The sequence below is a fragment of the Rhinolophus sinicus genome, chromosome 6, assembly GCF_057876585.1.
Source record: "Rhinolophus sinicus isolate RSI-liver-muscle chromosome 6, RSI-T2T, whole genome shotgun sequence".
In the NCBI taxonomy this organism is placed as follows: Eukaryota; Metazoa; Chordata; class Mammalia; order Chiroptera; family Rhinolophidae; genus Rhinolophus; species Rhinolophus sinicus.
Genome location: NC_142506.1, coordinates 66,245,754 through 66,265,022, shown reverse-complemented (window position 1 = coordinate 66,265,022; position 19,269 = coordinate 66,245,754). Strand labels below are relative to the sequence as shown.

The window sequence follows — 19,269 nt, the reverse complement described above, 5'->3', positions numbered from 1 at the left end:
CATTGCACGTGAGGTTATGAGTTTTCTAACCGCAGAGATCTGAATATAAAAGTACTCCTGAGTGGACTTGTAATGTGTTTTACCATGGAAACGTCAAGGTCGTTATTTCCAGCTACCTGCAAGCCGTGATTACCAAAGAGTGACAGGAGTGTAAATGCGATTACTGGGGGGCGATCAGCATTATCCACAATGAAGGAAAACTGATGAGTGATTAGCGCCGCAGAGGCTTTCCTCATTACCATTCCATCATTATGTATATTTAAACACACACGTATATATGTGTGTGTATTATGAGAGTGTACGTATGTATGGGTGTTGAAAGCTGGGTTCCCTCTCCAAAAATGACATTATTTTAGATTTCTTTTTAAAAAATGCAGAGAATGCTATCGAAGGTCATCAGAATTAATCTCTGCCTCCGTAACAGATGTTAGCGACTAAAGGAGGTGGGAGAGCGAGGCTTGAGTAATGAAACGAATTAGATGGGGCAAAAAGAAGCTGGAAACGTCCCCAAAGTGAGTTTATTTTTGTGCGTGTAGTAAAGGTTGGAAGCCAGATGTCAACGCCCTGAGAGCACTTGAGCATGAACTAATGAAACTGTTGTTTTCTGATGAAAGATCGACCGTGGGCTGACTTAATAATTAATTTTTCACAAGTCTTCATTTGAATAGTTGCTCTGTTAAACAATTTAGTTACCAGAAGTTAGGAGTGACTATTTGGAAATGGACAGAAACCTGATTTAGGGTCAATAATCAAAGGGCAGGACTAAACAAACACTCCCCAACCCTGTGTGGGTCTGGTGTTTGCTGTATTCTTTTGTAACATTTTGCAGATGACCTAGAACTCTCCTAGTAATGACAAAGAGGCAAGAGGCAAGAAGCAGTAATGCAAAGACCTCTATGATTTGGGGCAAGTCACTAACATTATTTGAATTAAACGTCTTTTTCTATAAAAGAAAGTGGATGGTTGCCTTACCCACATCATAGCAACACTATAAAAATTAAATAAATTAACAGTAGTGTAATGTCTTCCCTAAGTATTCAGTAAATCATGGGGAGACAGTACAAATAAACAAACAAATCTAAATTACCAAAATTGAAAAAAAATTGAAAACCTATAAGGAACTATCATTAATCGCAAAGTATATCAAGTTGGAATAAGAAAAGATTTTCAAGAGTTCACCTCCCCACAACCCAAGTTTTTCATCTTCAAATTGTTACAACCCAAGGGAGGAAAAGCACATGCTTTTCTCTTTCCCAGCATACTATCCACTCAGAGTCCTTAAAGTTTGCACCGAAGGAAGACCCGGGGACCCCAGAACCCCTTCATTCAGGCATTCAGACATAATCGTGCCCAGTAAGTCCCACGTAATATGTGAGAAGCTAAAGATATAAGTGTGAACAAAACTCAATATGATTCTGCCCTTGCAGAGCTTACATTCTAACAGACTCACTTCATAGGATCAGGAATTGCTACTGTCACCATCATAGAAAATGGTTCCATTCATTTCCTAGGACGGCCATACCCATGTACCATAAACTCGGTGCCTGAAAAGTATAGAATTGTGTTGACTGATAGCTGTGGAGTAGAGAAGGTTGAAATCACCACGTTGGCAGTGCTGTGTCCCTTCCAAAGCCTCTAGGGGAGAAGGCTTCCTGTCTCTATAGCTTCTGGGGGCCCCAGACCCTCCTGGGCTCATGGCTGCATCACTCCAGTCTCTACCCGTCTTTACACGGCCACCTTCCCTTTGTGTCTGTGTCCAGATTTCTCTAAGGACACCAGGTCTATTGGATTAAGGACCCATCCTACTCCAATATGATGTCATCTTTATTTAACTAATTATGTCTGCAGTGACCCCATGCCCAAATAAGGTCACATTTGGAGGTCCTGTAGGTTAGACCTTCAACATATCTTTTTGGGGGACGTAACAGTGACATTAGAGAAAATAGGGGTACACTCACAGTAAAGTAGTACATTTGGAAAGATGGAGTTCTCATATGTGTACACCCAATTTAGAACTTGGTAGTGGTGCGAAGGGAGTGAGAGAATCTTGGCTGTGGTACGGGGAGAGACGTTACTTTTTCTCCTTACTTTTTGGAATCCGAACACCAAGCCTGGGGTTAGGAACATGTCACAATATAAAAGCACAGAAATGATGTCAGGTACAAAGTCCTTAGACATGGGAATTGTATTGGGAGCTGTGTTCATGAGCTTGCTGTCCAGATGTAGATTTTCCAAAGGAAAACCACCACCAGATCAACAGCGAGATAGCAGAACTTACTTGTACCCATTGAACCTGCCTGCTGAGGCCAGGAAGTCCAGGCAGTCATTGCCTTGTCTGAGACTAGGAGAGTAATAGAAAACACATGCAAGGCCCCCAGGACTAATCCTGCAGAATCAGAGGGAGGCAGGAAGGGAATGTCACCTATTAGTCACGGAGGGAGGATTTTCCATTGATAATGACCTGTATCTACTCTAAGTTCCAACAGAGAATGTCTGCCAAAGCTGGCGTCCTACACAGAGTTGAGGGCATCAGCTCTTAAGAAAAGCAAAGTAGGGTTTGTGAAAGTACAATTCATTGACAAGCCAGGTCTGAATCATTTTTCTGTGTTGTTAAAATGGTATGGCCTACTTCAAGGTTCCTGAATAAGAATTTTAAGAGTGAAGCAAGAAAAGGGCATTTTAACAAGATGCTGCATTTTTTTTTTTTTTTTTTTACATTAAATTCAAGTAACCAGAGCAACAGAATTAGTAGAAAATGAAAAAAAGAAAAGTAACACAAAAGTAACAAATTAATATCAACATTAAGGCAGTTGACAGTGTCGGGGCAAATTGATGATGGTACAAAAAAAAAAAAATCTCTACAATATTCAAAATTGTTCCAGGGCAAAGAAACATCTGGAGAGTGTTTCAATTCATAATTGAAGCTATTAGAATAATCTGAGGATGAAAGCACATCAATCTTAGTTGTGACTATGGAAGAAAAACAAAAAATATAGGAAATTTATTCCAGAAATGAAAAAATAAATTGCACTAGAAAAACTATTGAAACAATTCACCAAAGCTATGTCAAAATACCCCAACGACGTACCTTCAACTTGACAGATTCAAGATAGGTTTTTGATAACAATCAACATCCATCCTCTCCTGATATGACTTTTAGTAAAACATAAATATTTATTGCAATTCCAGGATCAACAATTTAACTGCTAAAGCACAAGAGGCCCTCTCTTATAAGAAGAATATACCCCACAGTTGACATTTTTCTTCAAAAAGTGCTAGTCAATGTAGTAAGACAAGAACAGTGAAATCTAAATAGAAATATTGGAGATTTCTACATGAAATGATTGTCTGCCTAGAAAACCCAAGAAATAAACCTGAAAATATATCACTACATATGAAGGAGTTCGACGTAGTAGCCATTTATAATACGAAAAACACAAGTTAAAAGGTCGGAACAAAACCCTCTTAAAATAGCAACCCAAATTATAATACCCAGAAATAAGTATCATAAAGCATACGTAGGGTCTACCTAAATAAAACAATAAAATATTTCTGACCAATATAAAACTATCATTAAACAATGAAAACATGTCAATAAGAAAAATACCACATAGTAATAATTACAATACCACTTTATTTTTTTTATTTTATTAAATATAATCCAAATTCCACTATTATATTGCGGTAAATGTCCCAAATCATCCCAAATTTTATCTGGAGTATAAACACGTAAGAAAAAAAAAGTCATTTTAAGAAGTGAGGAGCGCAGATATGACAGTATATTATTCAAAACTGTATGGTTCTGGGAAAGGTCCAGAAAGCTTTCACTAAATTGCCCTATTGGATGGAGGTAAATTCAGATAAAGTTAAATGGGAGGAGGGAGGTTAGAAGAAAGGAAGAAAGAGAGAACAGAGGAAAAGAGGAAGGAAGGAAGGAAGGGACGGAGGGAGGGAGGGAAAGAAGGAGGGAGGACATTTGTACCTGGAAAAGGAGATACTAAGAGGCTATTTAAAACCAATTAAAATCATGAAGAAAATTGAGAAGGATAAACACTAAACTCTGTACTAAATCCGTGAGTACTAGAGAACTGTATGGTGTTGCAGAAGATCCCAAAATGTTACACTAAACACCGACCTCGATTCTGCTAAGAATTGTTTGTTCGATCAAATAAAAGAAAGCACTGCTGTATATTATAAATGATAAACCTAAAGGACATTTTTCTGTACCTGAGAGAAGATATGAATCAAAAAGACTTTTGCTTGTTTTTGGTTCGTTTTAGCGTTAACTTTAATAAGTATTTGTATCAAGCCCTACTTCATTGTCATCCACGATTCTTGGAGAGCATATTAACTGGGAGAGATCATTAGATGAATTGTTTTACTTCACATAATATTATAATTAGAAGGGAATTTGGAATTCATTTAATGAGAGACCTCACACCATGCAAAATTGTCTTTGCCTTTAGGAAAGAAATCAAAACAAAAAAACAATCATTTGCAAGTGGTTATCCTCTTTGGCACGTGTTTGAGAGATCTCCACAGTGAAGGCCAGTTCAGAGTTGTTCTCCCATTTTTCTGTGATTGGGTCTACGCAATAGAACATCACAGTATGAGACATCTCATTTTAATAATGATGGCAGCCTCAATATGTAAAGAAAGCTATTCTGATACTGCTATGTCTTCATATTTAGACGAAATATTTCCAGCTCCTTAAACTTTGTCTCATATGGAGTGCTTTCCCCATCCCTAGTTATTTTGAGTAAAGCTGTAGACAATCTCATTTTAGTTAAAAAAGGTACCTCTGTTATTAACCCAGTATTGAATTCCAGCTATTATCTGAAGAATGGACTCATAGTCTTATAAATTTAATGATTCAAGGAAGGAAATCTACATGGCCTTTGCTGAATTACTTGTGTAACAGCCATATGTCCTCTCAAATTTGCTTTTGTATCCATAGCAAATTTGACTAATTTAGCCTGCTACCAGTTATTTTTTTTTTTTAAATGAACTGCCTTTTCATTCAATAACCAAAGGAGGCAGGCCGATAAAGGATTTCCAAGATACTAATGGAGCTCTGTGTGTGCGTGTGTGTGTGTGTGTGTGTGTGTGTGTGTACTTTTATAGCATGTGTGAGTGTGCGGGTTTGTGTATTGTGTGTGGGGTGTGTGTGTGTGCACATAGTGTTCTGTAAGATACCATCACAATTTTCATGGCTTCTTTCTGGAAAAATTAACAAGTAAAGAGAATCTTGATTTCTGACCTTTCCCCCCTCACTCAATGTATAAGGGGAATGCAAAACAAAAGATGCGAAGTAAATGAGAAAATGATGAAAAGGAATGCAAAAATGTTTAGGCATGGAAATATTTTCTCTATGGATAAGAGGTAAGGTTAGAGAGCTTTCAAGCCTTTTAGGAGGTATAGCAGATAAACCATGGTTTGCAATTGATAACAAAATCCCTTTTACTTTTACGGAATGATAGACAGTTTTAAAAATACTCACAAGTCTTCTTGATTATACACCATAGGATATAGCAGTGAAATATTTATCTAATACATAAGCACCTTTATATGTTAATTTTTTTCCTGTTTTATCTCCCATGTCTATTGCTACCAAAAAACCCAAAACTGCAAAACAATCTAGTTTATATGGATTACATTATCAAAATTTTGTGATATTAGGAAAGATTAAATGAAATCTTTGTTGTTTTTATAAACGTTAAAATGCTTTCTTAGCTGTTTTTGTGGTCCTAATTTATAATACACGTACTTGAGACTAGGAAAATTTCAAGTGATGATTACTAATAAGTTCCATGCACTGAACATGATTTTTCTTTTCACTCCATATTTTGAAAGTATTAATTATGCCGTCACATAATACAGGGGGAAAGCAAATGCATTTATTAAATCAGTATTATTTTTAGACTGTTGACATCATTTTACAGTGGATTAAATATATAATGCTCAGTGTCTTAATTGATCTGTCTGGCTTCTATCTCTGGTGAGTTGAACATTCTAACTTAATGTTTGCACTCCTTTGCTGACCCATGTGTATTTTAATATGAACCTAAATAAATAAATAAGAAGGCAAAGTGTCCTATAATGTGATGACACAAATAGAGTCAAGGTGAGAGCTTGTTACCAGTAGGTTTTCAGGGTTAGTCCCTTAAGATTCTGATACAGTCTGTCTAGGGTGGTGTTGCTCGAACCGAATTTTTCAAGTATCCAATTGATTCTTACAATGTGGGCAAAAACTGGGGAAACACTGATTTAAAATTATCGCAGACACATTTTAAGGACTTTTGCATTATTGTTGCTTGTAGTCATCCATACCACTCTTTACATCCATTAGCTACATATGCTATTTGAACTAACTATATCACTAAAATTAAAAGTAACTGCCTCTTTCCAAAAAACAAAAAAAATCAGTATTTTACTCAATTCTTCTTCTTTTTTTTTTTTGGTGTCACTCAAAGTATAGAATGCATTAAATCACATAATTTATTTTTATTTTCTTATATATTAGTGTTTAGATTAATTATGTTTTTATTTTCTGTTTGCAGGGTACAAGTTGAATTCTATATGAATGAGAACACATTTAAAGAGAGACTAAAATTATTTTTTATTAAAAACCAGAGATCAAGTAAGTTGTGCATTTTATTCCCCTATGTGCCCTGTGTTTGTAGGTATGTTTCCCTCAAAAGTCTCCAGCTGTGCAATCTTTTTGCGACATATCGTTTATGGAGAGGAATACAATTGACAATCTCGTTTGCCAGGCAGCAAAATTTTAGAAAACTATAGATTTTACATCTGGTGGCGTTAAGGGTTCTTGAATATCTTTACTTCTCCAAGTCCCACACCAATAAGTAGACTTCTGAGTGGGCCATCTGGATCAGTAGAAACATTCAGGAAAATAATTTAAATGAGGGGCTCTCATATTTTAACTGTGAGGGACACCTATAGCTTAATCTGAGAAGGTTCCAGTGATTCTGACTGACCTGTATGGGGAATAATTGTCTGATTTTGTGGGGGAAGAGTTCAGTGTTTCTCAATGGTGCCTATTGACAAAAATACATCTAGGGTGTTCTGAAATGTCCAGATTGCTAGCACTCTTCTCTGGCGATTTTGAACCAGGACGTGTAGGGCTAAGCTCAGTTTAACATCCCTGTGATTCTTACCATCAGACAAATTTGGGAAACACTGGAACTTCAAGAGGACATGAAATGGGCAGTCACTGACCTCCTGTGCCTGTTCGAGGTTGACACGTTAGTGATCCCTATTGCCTCCCTATAATGCCATGTGTTTTTAAAAGCCACATATAAGGAGCCAATATACAATTTTTCATGATTATCCTGCAAATGCCAACACCAAGTGGAGAGTTTCTATATTAGATTAGGGTAGCCATTGCTCTTTCTGAATTTTGACCCCTGAATCCTCTTGGGGTGATCTTAAGTAAGCTGTGCCTCTGTAGGGTTCAAAGAGAAACACCTGACGTGTGAGAAATTATCCAAATACTGACTGTAGGGAATATTTCAGTATTTGAGGCACACTCATTAGCTACTCTTAAAGGTAGGTTAGCTTCAAGGTCAAGGCTCAAAGAACTAATGCCTCTAACCTGGTTATTGAGAATTTCCAACACAGCGCCACCAATAGATATCACATCAAGGGGCCACAGCATCTGAGTAGGCCTGCTTGATTTTTAATACTATCTCTCCAGGCCAGAAAAGATAAATGCGTTATTTGACTATTTCACCAGCAGCCAGCTTTGACTAAGCAGTCACTGGGGAGGCAAATTCTATAAAACCAGGACAATTTCATTAATAATTTAAACGTCTTTATAAAGAAGCTGGCCCATAAAATGTGTGTACCTAGCATTGCAATAGAATGGCCTCGGAAAATTTGCACAATTAATAATCATTAGCTTTTACTGTTAAATGTCATCTCAAGTACAACTCACATAGAACAGAGCAAAAAAAAATGACGTTTCATTTCCAGATTTTATTAAGTAATCATTATAGGGAGGCCTTTCTCAAAGTTTTATTCATAATGCATGAATCAGATACTACCTGATAATTGCAGGACAGGTAATGCTTCTATTAATCACATTTTAAGCATATTTTGCTTAATCTGAATTGCTTTTCTTCATCATTATTAAGTATTACAGGTTGTGTAAGTGTGACCTACACAGTTCTGACGGTACATGGCAGCCTTATTTGCCAGAAAAAATTTAAGTTTATTGGTATTTAACCTAAAATAAAAAGTAAAGTTCAAAAAAAAATGTGCGTGTGTGTATTTCTTATCATATGCTACTACGATTTATCTCTAATTATATAATTACTAATTAAAAGTATAATATATAATTATATACATAATTGTAATGTCTCTATAATTAAATCCACAAGATGTTCTGAAGGCACAAGATTCATAACTTATCCTGTGAATTTGGAAGCAGCTAGATTTTCTAGCTAGCTAAGATTTATTCCCAAATTCAAGGATATAGAAAATGCTTAAACTTTTAAGCAGATTTGAACCAATCTTGATTAAGCATGATTTTTGTGGCTTGTAATTTGTAGTCCATGAGTTTTGTCAATCTCACTTTTTGTTTCAATATTCAGCTAATTAAAATTCAGCTACACAGAACTTCAGAGAGTTTAAACAAGTATGGTATTATAGTTTCTAAATACAAATTAAGTGTTGTACTTAAAGTTGATATTTTTCACAATTCTTTCTAGTCTTTTGTGAACTAAGTTCAAATAAAAATCAAATTTCTGTTATTTGTTTAAAGGTCTAAGAATACGTCTGTTCAATTTTTCTCTGAAATTATTAAGCTGCTTATTATACATAATCCGAGTACTACTAGAAAAGCCTTCACAAGGAGATGAATGGTAAGGTATTTTTGTCTGACCCTCAACAATATTCTCTGATTACTTTGAATTGCATTATAATTTTAAAGGTTGTTACATAGAATTAATTTTTTCCAAGGGCATTTTGGTGTTTGTTGCAATTAAATTCATCTGCCTGTCAGGTAATAAGTGAATATAATCCTTATAGCTTGGTTCTCTTTGAACATCTCTTCTTGTATTCTTTTTCTATCCCCCTAATGCTAATACTGGACACCTACTCTTAACAGTTTTTATTGCTAACCAAAATACTCTAAGTCATTGTTTAATATGGGTCAGCCTCTTTAAACACCCAATAACTTTCTGGTCTTTATTTACTTATATTCCCCAAAAGGCTTACTCTACTGTATTCTAGCTTTGAAAGTTTTTTCAGTTATGCTCTATTTGGTAACCTTGAGTAGAAACACCCCAACATTTACTTTGCTACATGATTATGTCAGTTCTCAAAGCTACATCATGTAGTTCTTGACCTTCTTTGAGCTAAATGACTTATTGATTTGACTGATTTTTTTACTCATTATCACGTGGCTTTCATTAAGTTGCCTTGCTGTGTGTTTATGGTCTTTCCTTTTTACTCTCTATCCTTGGCTAGAAGCAGTAGGGTCGGGGACTGACCGGGTGTGCAATGTCACAAATAGTTTTTTATCTCATTATCACCCCAGGCGCCTGTCCAGCCTATGACGTTTAAAATAATTTCAAAGCAGAAGACAAATTTCATCGATAACTTCTGTACAAGTATTTTTTCATGTGGAGGTTTGCCCTCAGAAAATTCAAAAAAATAAAAAAGGATCAAAGTGAAATGAGGAAAGTGAGGACGCCATATGCATTTCAATGAACTGGTTCTTCCCCCACCCATTCTGCTGCAGTCGCACTGGCCTCTCCTCTGTTCCCGGATCCCAACCAGACGCAGGGCTGGCTCAGGGCCTTCACACCTGCCCTTCCCTCTGGAATTCTCTTCCAAGCAGATAACAGAAGGCACACTTCCTCAGATCTTTACTCAAAATATTCTTTCAGTGAAGCCTTACCCAAACATCCTGTTTAAAACTGTAATCTCCTCACAAGACTCTCTTGAATACTTTTTTTTTTCCTTTTCCCTTCTAATTTGCTATTGCCTTTCTCTCTTTTACATGTTACACCCATTTTACTTGTTTATTTTGTGTATTCCGTGCGGTTTGCACTGGCTTTTCCATGGGGGCATCGGCTGTTGAAATCCTTAGAGCCTGGCACACACTGGGCACTCAGTAGTTATTCATTAAATGAGTGAGTGACTCAGTAGGTACATGAAAGCCCTTGATAATCTGACCTTGGCTTCCCTTACCTCCCCAGCCACCTACTCCAGCCATGCTGACGTCCGTGAAGCAGGGCGTACAGACTCTGCTCTCCACTGTCTCCAAGCCACTGAGCGTTCTGCTCCCTCATCTAGGACCTCTGTCTTCCACCTCTGCCCCTCATTACCCACGATTTTTCTTAAACTAGCTTTAGGACACCTAGAACTTCAGGAGAGCAATTTTGGGATAACAGTTAATCTGAAATTCTTACCTGACATCATGACCTATAGCCCAGTGCCACTCTGGTTTGGGAGTGGCTTTTGGGTATTCTGGGAGCACCGCCTAATACTTCCGTCACACACTTAACACATTGACATTGCTTTTACTACAATTCATCCTTGAATAACACAGGGGTTAGGGGCACTGACCCCCACCCCTGCATAGTCCGTGTATAACTTGGTACTCCCCCAAAACTTAACTACTAACAGCCTACTGTTGACTGCAAGACTTACCGATGACGTAAACAGTTGATTAACACATATTTTCTAGGTTCTATGTGTTTTATACTGTCTTCTGACAATAAAGCTAAAGAAAACGTTACTAAGAAAATTATAAGGAAGAGAAAATACATTTCCAGTATTCATTGAAAACAAAATCCATGTATAAATGGACCCGCACAGTTCCAATGGGTGTAGGTCAAGGGTCAGCTATAAGGATTGCTCTGTTCTCTCTATATCTCCTCAAGGGCAAAGGCCACGCGACATCTGCCTCTAGCTCTCAGACTTAGCACAGGACTCGGTGGGTCATGGAATGTTCCTGAATGAATGGAGTTATGCCCAACAGTACTCTCGATGGTGTTGACCCCTTGAGATGACTAAAACGACCTAGTCATGTCCATGTATATTCCACTGACTACATTTTTTGCCTAGGTGTTATAAAAAATGGTGCACATTACAAATCCTTCTAAAAACATATCAGAATTGTTTTAAAAACTTGGAGATTTATCAATAGCATGTACATTCAAGACACCTGAAAATCATAAGCTGAGGTCATGAGAGATTCCTTCAAAGGGAAAAAGGGCATTGGCGGGTGACAGCAGGGTGAAATTGTATTATTGGAAAACATTAAGAGGAACAAAGTTTCCTACAATTAACTTCTATGCCATATTACTAAGAATATTCAGCCATAATTACAGAGGATATACATTTGGAAAATCAGATTACTGCAATTAGCCAACAACCACAATAACTCATGGCTCCATTTTGAATACAATGACCTGTTTAGCTCCCATTGTCCACGCAGTTGTGGTTAATGAAAAACAGAAGTGGTCTTTATGGGCACAGGCTCTATTTTAAAATAATGAGCCTAATTCAGCAAGGAGATTTATTTAATTAGAGCTCCTGACATAATAAAGCTGCAGATATTTTGTGCTGCTTTGCTTTATTTTTAAGTCCCTTCAGGAGTCAAAACTGTTATGAAAATGTTGCAAACATGGACAGATTGAAGGCTATGAAAGGAATTTTATTGTTAATGTATGAAATGGCACAAATGACAAACTCAGATGTACACACAGTTTGTAGTCAGTGATTAGGGGCATTAGCAAAGGAAACTACACCCCCAGTGTGTACTTTATGAATTTCATCGAGAGATGAACCATCAGTGTTGACTCATACTTCCTGGTGCTTAGCTCTTCACCACGTGTCAAAACTCTTGCATCCTCTTCCACTTTAAAATTGTTGAGTGATTACTAATTATTCACATCAAGTGACAGACACATAAATGTACTTATATTTTGTGCTATTTGGATTTGCATTTAAAATCAGTGTCTAACACAGCAATACATGCATTCGGGTGACATACAAATTTTAAACATTATTTCTTCTTTAGAGTAACAACTACTAAAAGAAGAAATAAAATTTTGACATCTTTTAAATGTTTGATGACCAACAGCAATGAGTGTTATGTAGACTGTTCCTTCTATCACGTATGTCGGTCACATAAGAGATTAAAACAGTACCCAACAAACAACAAGTGTTGGCGAAGATGTAGAGAAAAGGGGTATCTCATGCACTACTGGTGGGACTGCAGATTGGTGCAGCCACTGTGGAAAACAGTGTGAAGGTTCCTCAAAAAATTAAAGATGGAATTATCTTATGACCCAGCAATTCCTCTCCTGGGTATTTATCCAAAGAAATCCAAAACACTAATCCAAAATAATATATGCACCCCTATGTTTATTGCAGCACTATTCACAATAGCCAAGATATGGAAACAACCAAAATGCTCATCAATAGACGATTGAATAAAGAAATTGTGGTACATTTAGAAAACAAACTATTACTAGGCCATAAAAAAGAATGACATCTTGCCATTTGCAATAACATGGATGGACCTAGAGAACATTATGCTAAGTGAAATAAGTCAAATGGAGAAAGAAAAATACCATATGATCTCACTTATATGTGCAATCTAAAGAGCAGAACAAATGAGCAAACAAAACAGAAATAGACTCCGAGATATAGCAGAAAAAAACTGATGGTTGCTAGATGGGAGAGGGGGAAGCAACGGGGAAGAAAGTAAAGGGATTAGAAAGTACACGATGGTAATCGCAGTATAGCTACGGGTACGTGAAATACAGTATGGGGAATATAGTCAATAATACTGTAAAGATTATGTAGGGTGTCAGATGGGTACTGGACTTATCAGGGGGATCACTGCATAGACAGTGTAGATGCCTGACCACTGCGCTGTACACCTGAAGCTGAAGGGGAATAATGTTGAATGCCAACTGTAATTAAATATATATACGGTTTATTTGTTTGTTTACCAGAATCTAATGCTGGTGTCCCTAGTCAGTGTCCTAGACCTTTTCTCCATATAGTGATTCACACACACACACACACACACACACACACTATAACATGGTAACTACAGTACTATATATGCAAGCCATTTTCATTTCGTGGCTGTGTGTTGGCCTAAGACTTAAATATCCTTTGCAGTCAACTTTCAGAAAGGTACAGAGCATAGACAGGAGACAGACGCTTCAAATTATTGGTCCACAGATGTCGCCTCCCTTCCACTTGCAGCCCATATCAGATCCCAAGTGAGCGTCAGTGCATCCTCACATCTTCACTCAAAGGCTGGGACACGTAGCCTTTGGCTGGAGAGCGGCTGTGTGCACTTAACTCTACACCAGAAAAGGCCAAGGACTGTGCATAGAAAGCCTCTCTGCCTCAGCCAACCTATGTCTGATGGAAAGACCCTCCAAGTTCATACTCGCAAACAGTCAGCATTTAGCCCTCTGCACAGCACCCTGACACTTGCTTGTCTAGCTTGCTATGAAGTATGCCCAGTGTTTTAAAGGGATTCCGTTATCGGAACACCTTCCTAACATATTGTCAAAAGTCCACTATGCTTTGGTATCCTGGTCACCTTGGTTTTGCACACATACTCCACTTGGTGTGTCCTTGAAATGTGAGCCCAGTAGCACACCTAGAACTCAGCGCTCAGTATTTGTTATGGTTAGGAGAGTTTGATGACTTACATCCCGGGTTTAGGATATTACACTTTGGTTAATACAATACAAGCTTGCATTTGTTTTGTTTTGTTTTAGAGAGCTATCAATCTGAGTTTATCTGGAGTTTGCGACTCAAATGTCCTTCCCCATGCATTCTGCCCTACATGCTGACCCTATTACTTCCATGTGTTTACCAAACGTTTTATTCTTCTGGCTGACATATTCACCCGCTGACCTCCACCTCAGATGCTGAAGCTGATTTGACATTTTCAGCAGCACTTTCCTCAGCCAGAGGAGAGGCCATAAATAAGTTTGTTGTTAAAAGTGGCTGAGGCTACATGTCATTAACTTCCCATGTTTCACTTCTGCTGTGATTCTCGTTGTTTGCTATGGCTCTTCCAGTTCTCCTAATAATGATGCTTCAAATGTGAGTTCTGATTATGGTCCTAGCTTAAGTCAGAAAAAGCTGAATGATACAAATTTTAGTGTATGTCTGCTTTTGTTTTTTTCGTTTTTATGTTTTTATAATTCAAAAAAGTAAAACTTATTTTTTTATTTTTTTGTAAATGGTTTATGATTATTACAATATAAACACATACGGCAAGAACAAGGAAGTAAAAATTACTTAAAAGCTCAACATGTATAGAAAAGTGCTGTTTGAGGACCAGTCTTTTGCAAACTCTCTCTATATGCACACATACATAGAACACATTCATACTGATATAGGCAGGACAATATTACATCCACTGTTTTTATCAATGTATGTAGTATTGTCCTATCTATATGTATTTTATCTTTTTTCTCACATATGGTATTTTTGCTGTTGTTGATGAGGCTATTTTATTTCTTTTGTTGCTAGGTATTCAGGTAGATTCCAGTTACTTTCCTGATATAAATAATGCGGCAATAAATATCCATGTAAGGTTTTCTTTCCTCCTAGTGCTTTTTGCCTGTGGGATTGAAGCTTCATTTGCAATTATGGTCTGGCTTCCAGCTTCAGTTTCACCCTCATTTGTTTTGGTCATTAACTAGGAACATGCAAATCAGATCCCAAATTCTTTTTCCATGACAAATCCATTTTCTGAAGGCGAGTTTGGGCACCAGCTTTTTATTACAATTTATACAGTTTCCTTCTATGTATTTATCCAATTTAGTGCTTAGTAGTAAATGGGTGGAAAGGGGACTTTCGACAGGAGATCTCACTCCACATTGAAATTTATATATTTGAAATTTGTAGAAATGTCTTTTAAGAGTTATGAAACCTATTCCACATCACATAGCCTTGTTCAAAAAACATCTCTTCTCCATGGTCTTATTTCAATTTAAATGTGTTGATATTTCAAGAACTCTGAAAACAACGCCCCAGACCAAACATAATACCTGTCTGTTGATATAACTAGCTCTTAGAAAATCCATGAATTAAAAATTACCAATTTTCTCTGAAAGTGCTGACAAACTTATTTTTAGTAATTCATTTATAATTTTGCACATATTGTCATGCTTTTTACTATTTAGTAGTTTTTGTAGCATACCGCTTTTCTATCTACAAAGACTGTATATATCCTTCTACCCTTTACATACCTGGTATTGGTCTGATTTCCCCAACGTCACCGAGAATATGAGGTTTGCTTTGCAAAGGGAAGTGTTGCTTAACTCATTGCCATGTTTCTGCCTTGACTGGCCCCTTTCATTTGCTTATAGTGATGCCTAGCCTCCTGTCCCCCTGCACTCAGAAACACACTGGGATTTCAACAGCGAGGAAAACAGACACACTAGTCCATTTTGTGGAACTTGCAGTTTAGTGAGGAGACATCTAGTAAAGAAATACATTTACAAATAAATATAAAGATCCAACCGAGATGAGTGGCAGGAGAGGTAGAGTGAGTGACATCCCTTACGAGTTGCCTACTTGGCCAAGTGGAAGCCTCAGAGAAGGTTTCCCTGCCGGAGGTTGAACTGAGAGCTCTAGGATGAGGGAAGAGCGTGGCGAAGGGGCCGTGATGGGAGGGAGCCTGTCACAGGGGAGGAAGTCTACGAATGGCGTGTGAAGAGTTTTGGTTTTTATCTGAAAAGTGCAATGTCGATATACAGTGTGGCAATGTGAGCAAAAACGAGTTTACAAAGAACTGGTGTAGTCACACCAATTCTTGCAATTTGGAGGAAGGATGTAGAAGGCAAAAGGAAGTGTAGGGTCCGAGTTGGAAGACTTCTGCAAGAGTCCCCAAGGTGCAGAAAATGGTAGTTTCCATCAAGATGGTTGTGCTGGTGGAGAGGAAGAGAGGTTGATACATTCAACAGAGAGCTGGCGGGAAGAAGGTTCGAAAAGCTTTGGTGACTCATGTATTACACATTTCAAATACAGGAGAGGAAAATAACTGAGCTGATGCCCGAGTTGGCGGGTAACCAAGCACAGGAGAATTTGGTGCCGTTTACTGAGATGTGAAAACTAACAGGACCAGTTTTATTGGGTCACAGGTTTGGTTGGGAGCAAGTGAAGATGTCAGTTACTCAGATACATGTGACACTGAGATTATAGGGTACTTGAGCTTCTTTGAATAGTCTTTTACATTTTTATATTTCTTTTTAAAACAAGAATTTTAAAGAGTTTATGGCTGTTTGTTATTATATAACATTTTACCAAAAAGAAAATGACTTAAAGATTTAAGAATACACTTAATATCTTACGGGAGGGGTCTCATTTCATATCTCTAAAGAGTGAGTAGGTTTTGCTTTCTTTTGTGGTTTTTATTTGCATTTTCTAGGCAGTATAATATACCTATTTTAATCTTCCCCGAGTAGGGTATATTTCTGTGAATGCCTCCCATTTGAATCAACTGCACATCAAATAGTGTACATAAGGGTAGGGTATAAAAAGTGGAACATTATAACTAAAGGGGCACTAGAAGTGTTTAATGTCCTTTGCAGACAATTTTTAACATCAAAGATGAAATGACTGTTACGAGATATTTACGGACAGAGACTCCCTGTCCTGTATAATGTCGAATGCTAAGCTTCTGGGTGGCATGTTAAATGTTTCATAAAAATCCAAATCTGAAATATTAATGTGCTCTGTAATCTGAGTTACTGACCTTAGTCAGATGATTTCTGCTGTTGCATTTGTATTGCTGAAATATTAACAGATTTAAAATGAACCGAATCTTAGAATTTATAGAAGACCCTTAACTGACTTTTCGGTGGAGAAGGAGACTAGGAAAGGGTTTGAGGTTTTTCTGCCCTGCCACAATCACTCTTTAAATAGGGCTCATTATCCGTTCTTTTATTAACACAAGGCTGAAATGAGTAGTAGCAAAAAGAAGGCTGCATATGGTTATAGGAAGGTTTTCTAATTTTAATTTTGACATTTTATTGTCTTTTCATGTTTGCATTGTTTACATATTTCCAACTTCAATCAGAATTGAGAAATGAATGCATTTCCTGCATTTTAAAAAACTAACCTCTTCTTATTCTTTTCATAGGTCTCATATCATTTGGGTGAACAGAAGTGTACCTTTATGGGGCCTCCAGGTTACGTACAATTTTGTCTTATCCTTATATTTTTGGATTTATTCGTATTTCCCAGAGAAATACTATTGGAGAGAAACTGTTGATCTTCACAATGTCTGTTTTATTCCTTAATTAATCTTGATGCCCAACTTAGACTAACACTTCTTTTCCCTTCTTCATGTTTGCTTGAGCCCTTCTGTCTATCTTTTGAGAATTTCCTTGTGAGGAGGAGTTAGCCTGCAGAGAGCTTTTGAGGGTGCAGAGAAAACCAGTGTCTCGGGTGCTGCAACTTCCCTACCTACGTTAGGCATTCCTGTTATACAATCCTTGAAAAATTAATCAAAAGCCCATACCCAGGTTGATTTTTTACCTATGTCCTCAATGTCTGGAACACGTTAGAATCTCAATGACTAATCATTAAATGAATAAATGAATGAATGGCTCGGATTACCAATTGCAAGAGCTTGCTCCCCTGGCAGATGATTTGTGAATAAAACAACAAGTATGCTCTGGAATAAGGAAGTCCTGCAGACAGAGTAAGAAAACAGGAGAGAGAACAAATAGCGTGTCTGAATTACATTGTTGACATGTTCCCTAGAGCCCTCTGCATCTTGTCCTGGTTCCTTTTTCTATTCAATTTCATGCCAGCAAACTTCTTAAAAGTTCTCATCTCCTGGACTCCTGTCTCCCTCCTACAAACACTTTCCATTTTCAAAAGTGAAAATGTTTCTGAGAGTTACTAACATAATAAAAGTTTAGAATGACAAGACTGAATCTGGAAGGCATGGAATGACTCACTGTTTATAAACAACCTTTAAAATACTTTGAAATCGTATGTTTGGTTTGTCTTTTAAAGTCATGATGACTCTGAAGTCTGTACATTTTATGTATAAGAATGAATCATTTCAATTAAGTATGCACTGTGATCATAACTAGGAAATTAAATTTTCAGTATGGATATTTCCTACTGTGTTGCAGTTAAGCTGTGTTTTACGTTCTTTTCCACTGACGTTCATTGCAATATTATTAATTTACAAGTACCCCTTTTCAAATATTTCTGCATTCACTAAAAATGCAGTCTTTTAATCTCTGAGCTAGACTCCTATAGTATCCTCCGGCGAGGCGCTCATTTAAAGTAAGTTAGTATTTTTATGAATAGTATTACATGGCCTTGAAATAGAAGTTGATCTATACCAATAGCTTTTATCTACAGTGATATTTTAAAATAATAATCGTACTCACTTCCAAACAGGACTTTGAGTAACTCATGCTAAAAATGTTGTAGAGATCATTTCACAATAAGCATGTACCTCTAGGACAAAGCACGGTGATTAGCAGTCATAGGAACTGTGAAGAAAATCTAAGTCGTGTGAATTCTACAGCATGACAATTTTGTATCATGGCTAGGTGGATGCACTTTGCAACGTATTTTACTTATATCGCCATGTATTTACATGTCGTTTATGGTCTTCATGTTTTCAAATTCACTTAAGTCAAAGTTTTTATTTCAACAGGAGTCAAAATGCAAGACTCCAGGGTATCTATCTCTCTTACGGAGATGGGCTTTAGCCTCAGAGGCCTAGAACAAATGCATTTGCTATCTGAGTCATTCTTGCTTCTGTTTGCTTATTGTGATTCCATCCATCTCTCCTCAAGTGCTGAGAGGATACATATGGGTATCCTTTCTAGACACTTCTTCTGTTGCAGTCATAGCTTTTTGGTAGTTCAGCACTGGACACTGTACATATGACAGAGAATACAGAGAAAGATGGAAGCTTGCCTTGGAGGAGGCAGGACTGGTACTTCCACCTGCAGAAGGGGAACTGGTTTATGAAGTTCATTCAAATAAAGTGTGAAAGCACCTTGAAGTGGATCATTTTGATTAGTGTTCAAAACTGTGGCAAGTTTCATTCTGTTTAGGGAGGAGGGTGATAGGATAGACGATGTCACTCAACTCAAAGCCCCGGTTCTTTTGTCTGAGGGAACTGCTGCTTTTCGTGAATGTACCGGGGATGGCAGTGGTGATGCTGGCCCAGGGTGTTATTCCCAGTGATGCAGTTGTGTGTGATCGCGTGTATTA

At 37.4% G+C, this 19,269-nt stretch overlaps 1 protein-coding gene across 9 annotated transcripts in view; it reads left to right on the top strand.

Annotated features, from left to right (window-relative positions):
• KCNT2 (potassium sodium-activated channel subfamily T member 2) overlaps positions 1 to 19,269 on the top strand; it is a 227,657-nt gene that overhangs the window by 60,409 nt on the left and 147,979 nt on the right. For 8 of the 9 annotated variants that reach the window (XM_088799157.1, XM_074317061.2, XM_074317059.2 and 5 more), the window contains exons 2-4: positions 6,561 to 6,640; positions 8,783 to 8,882; positions 17,162 to 17,210. In XM_088799157.1, the coding sequence (XP_088655283.1) occupies positions 6,561 to 6,640; positions 8,783 to 8,882; positions 17,162 to 17,210 (229 nt within the window). The remainder of the gene's footprint in view (positions 1 to 6,560; positions 6,641 to 8,782; positions 8,883 to 17,161; positions 17,211 to 19,269) is intronic. The other variant, XM_074317060.2, reaches the window with a different exon arrangement.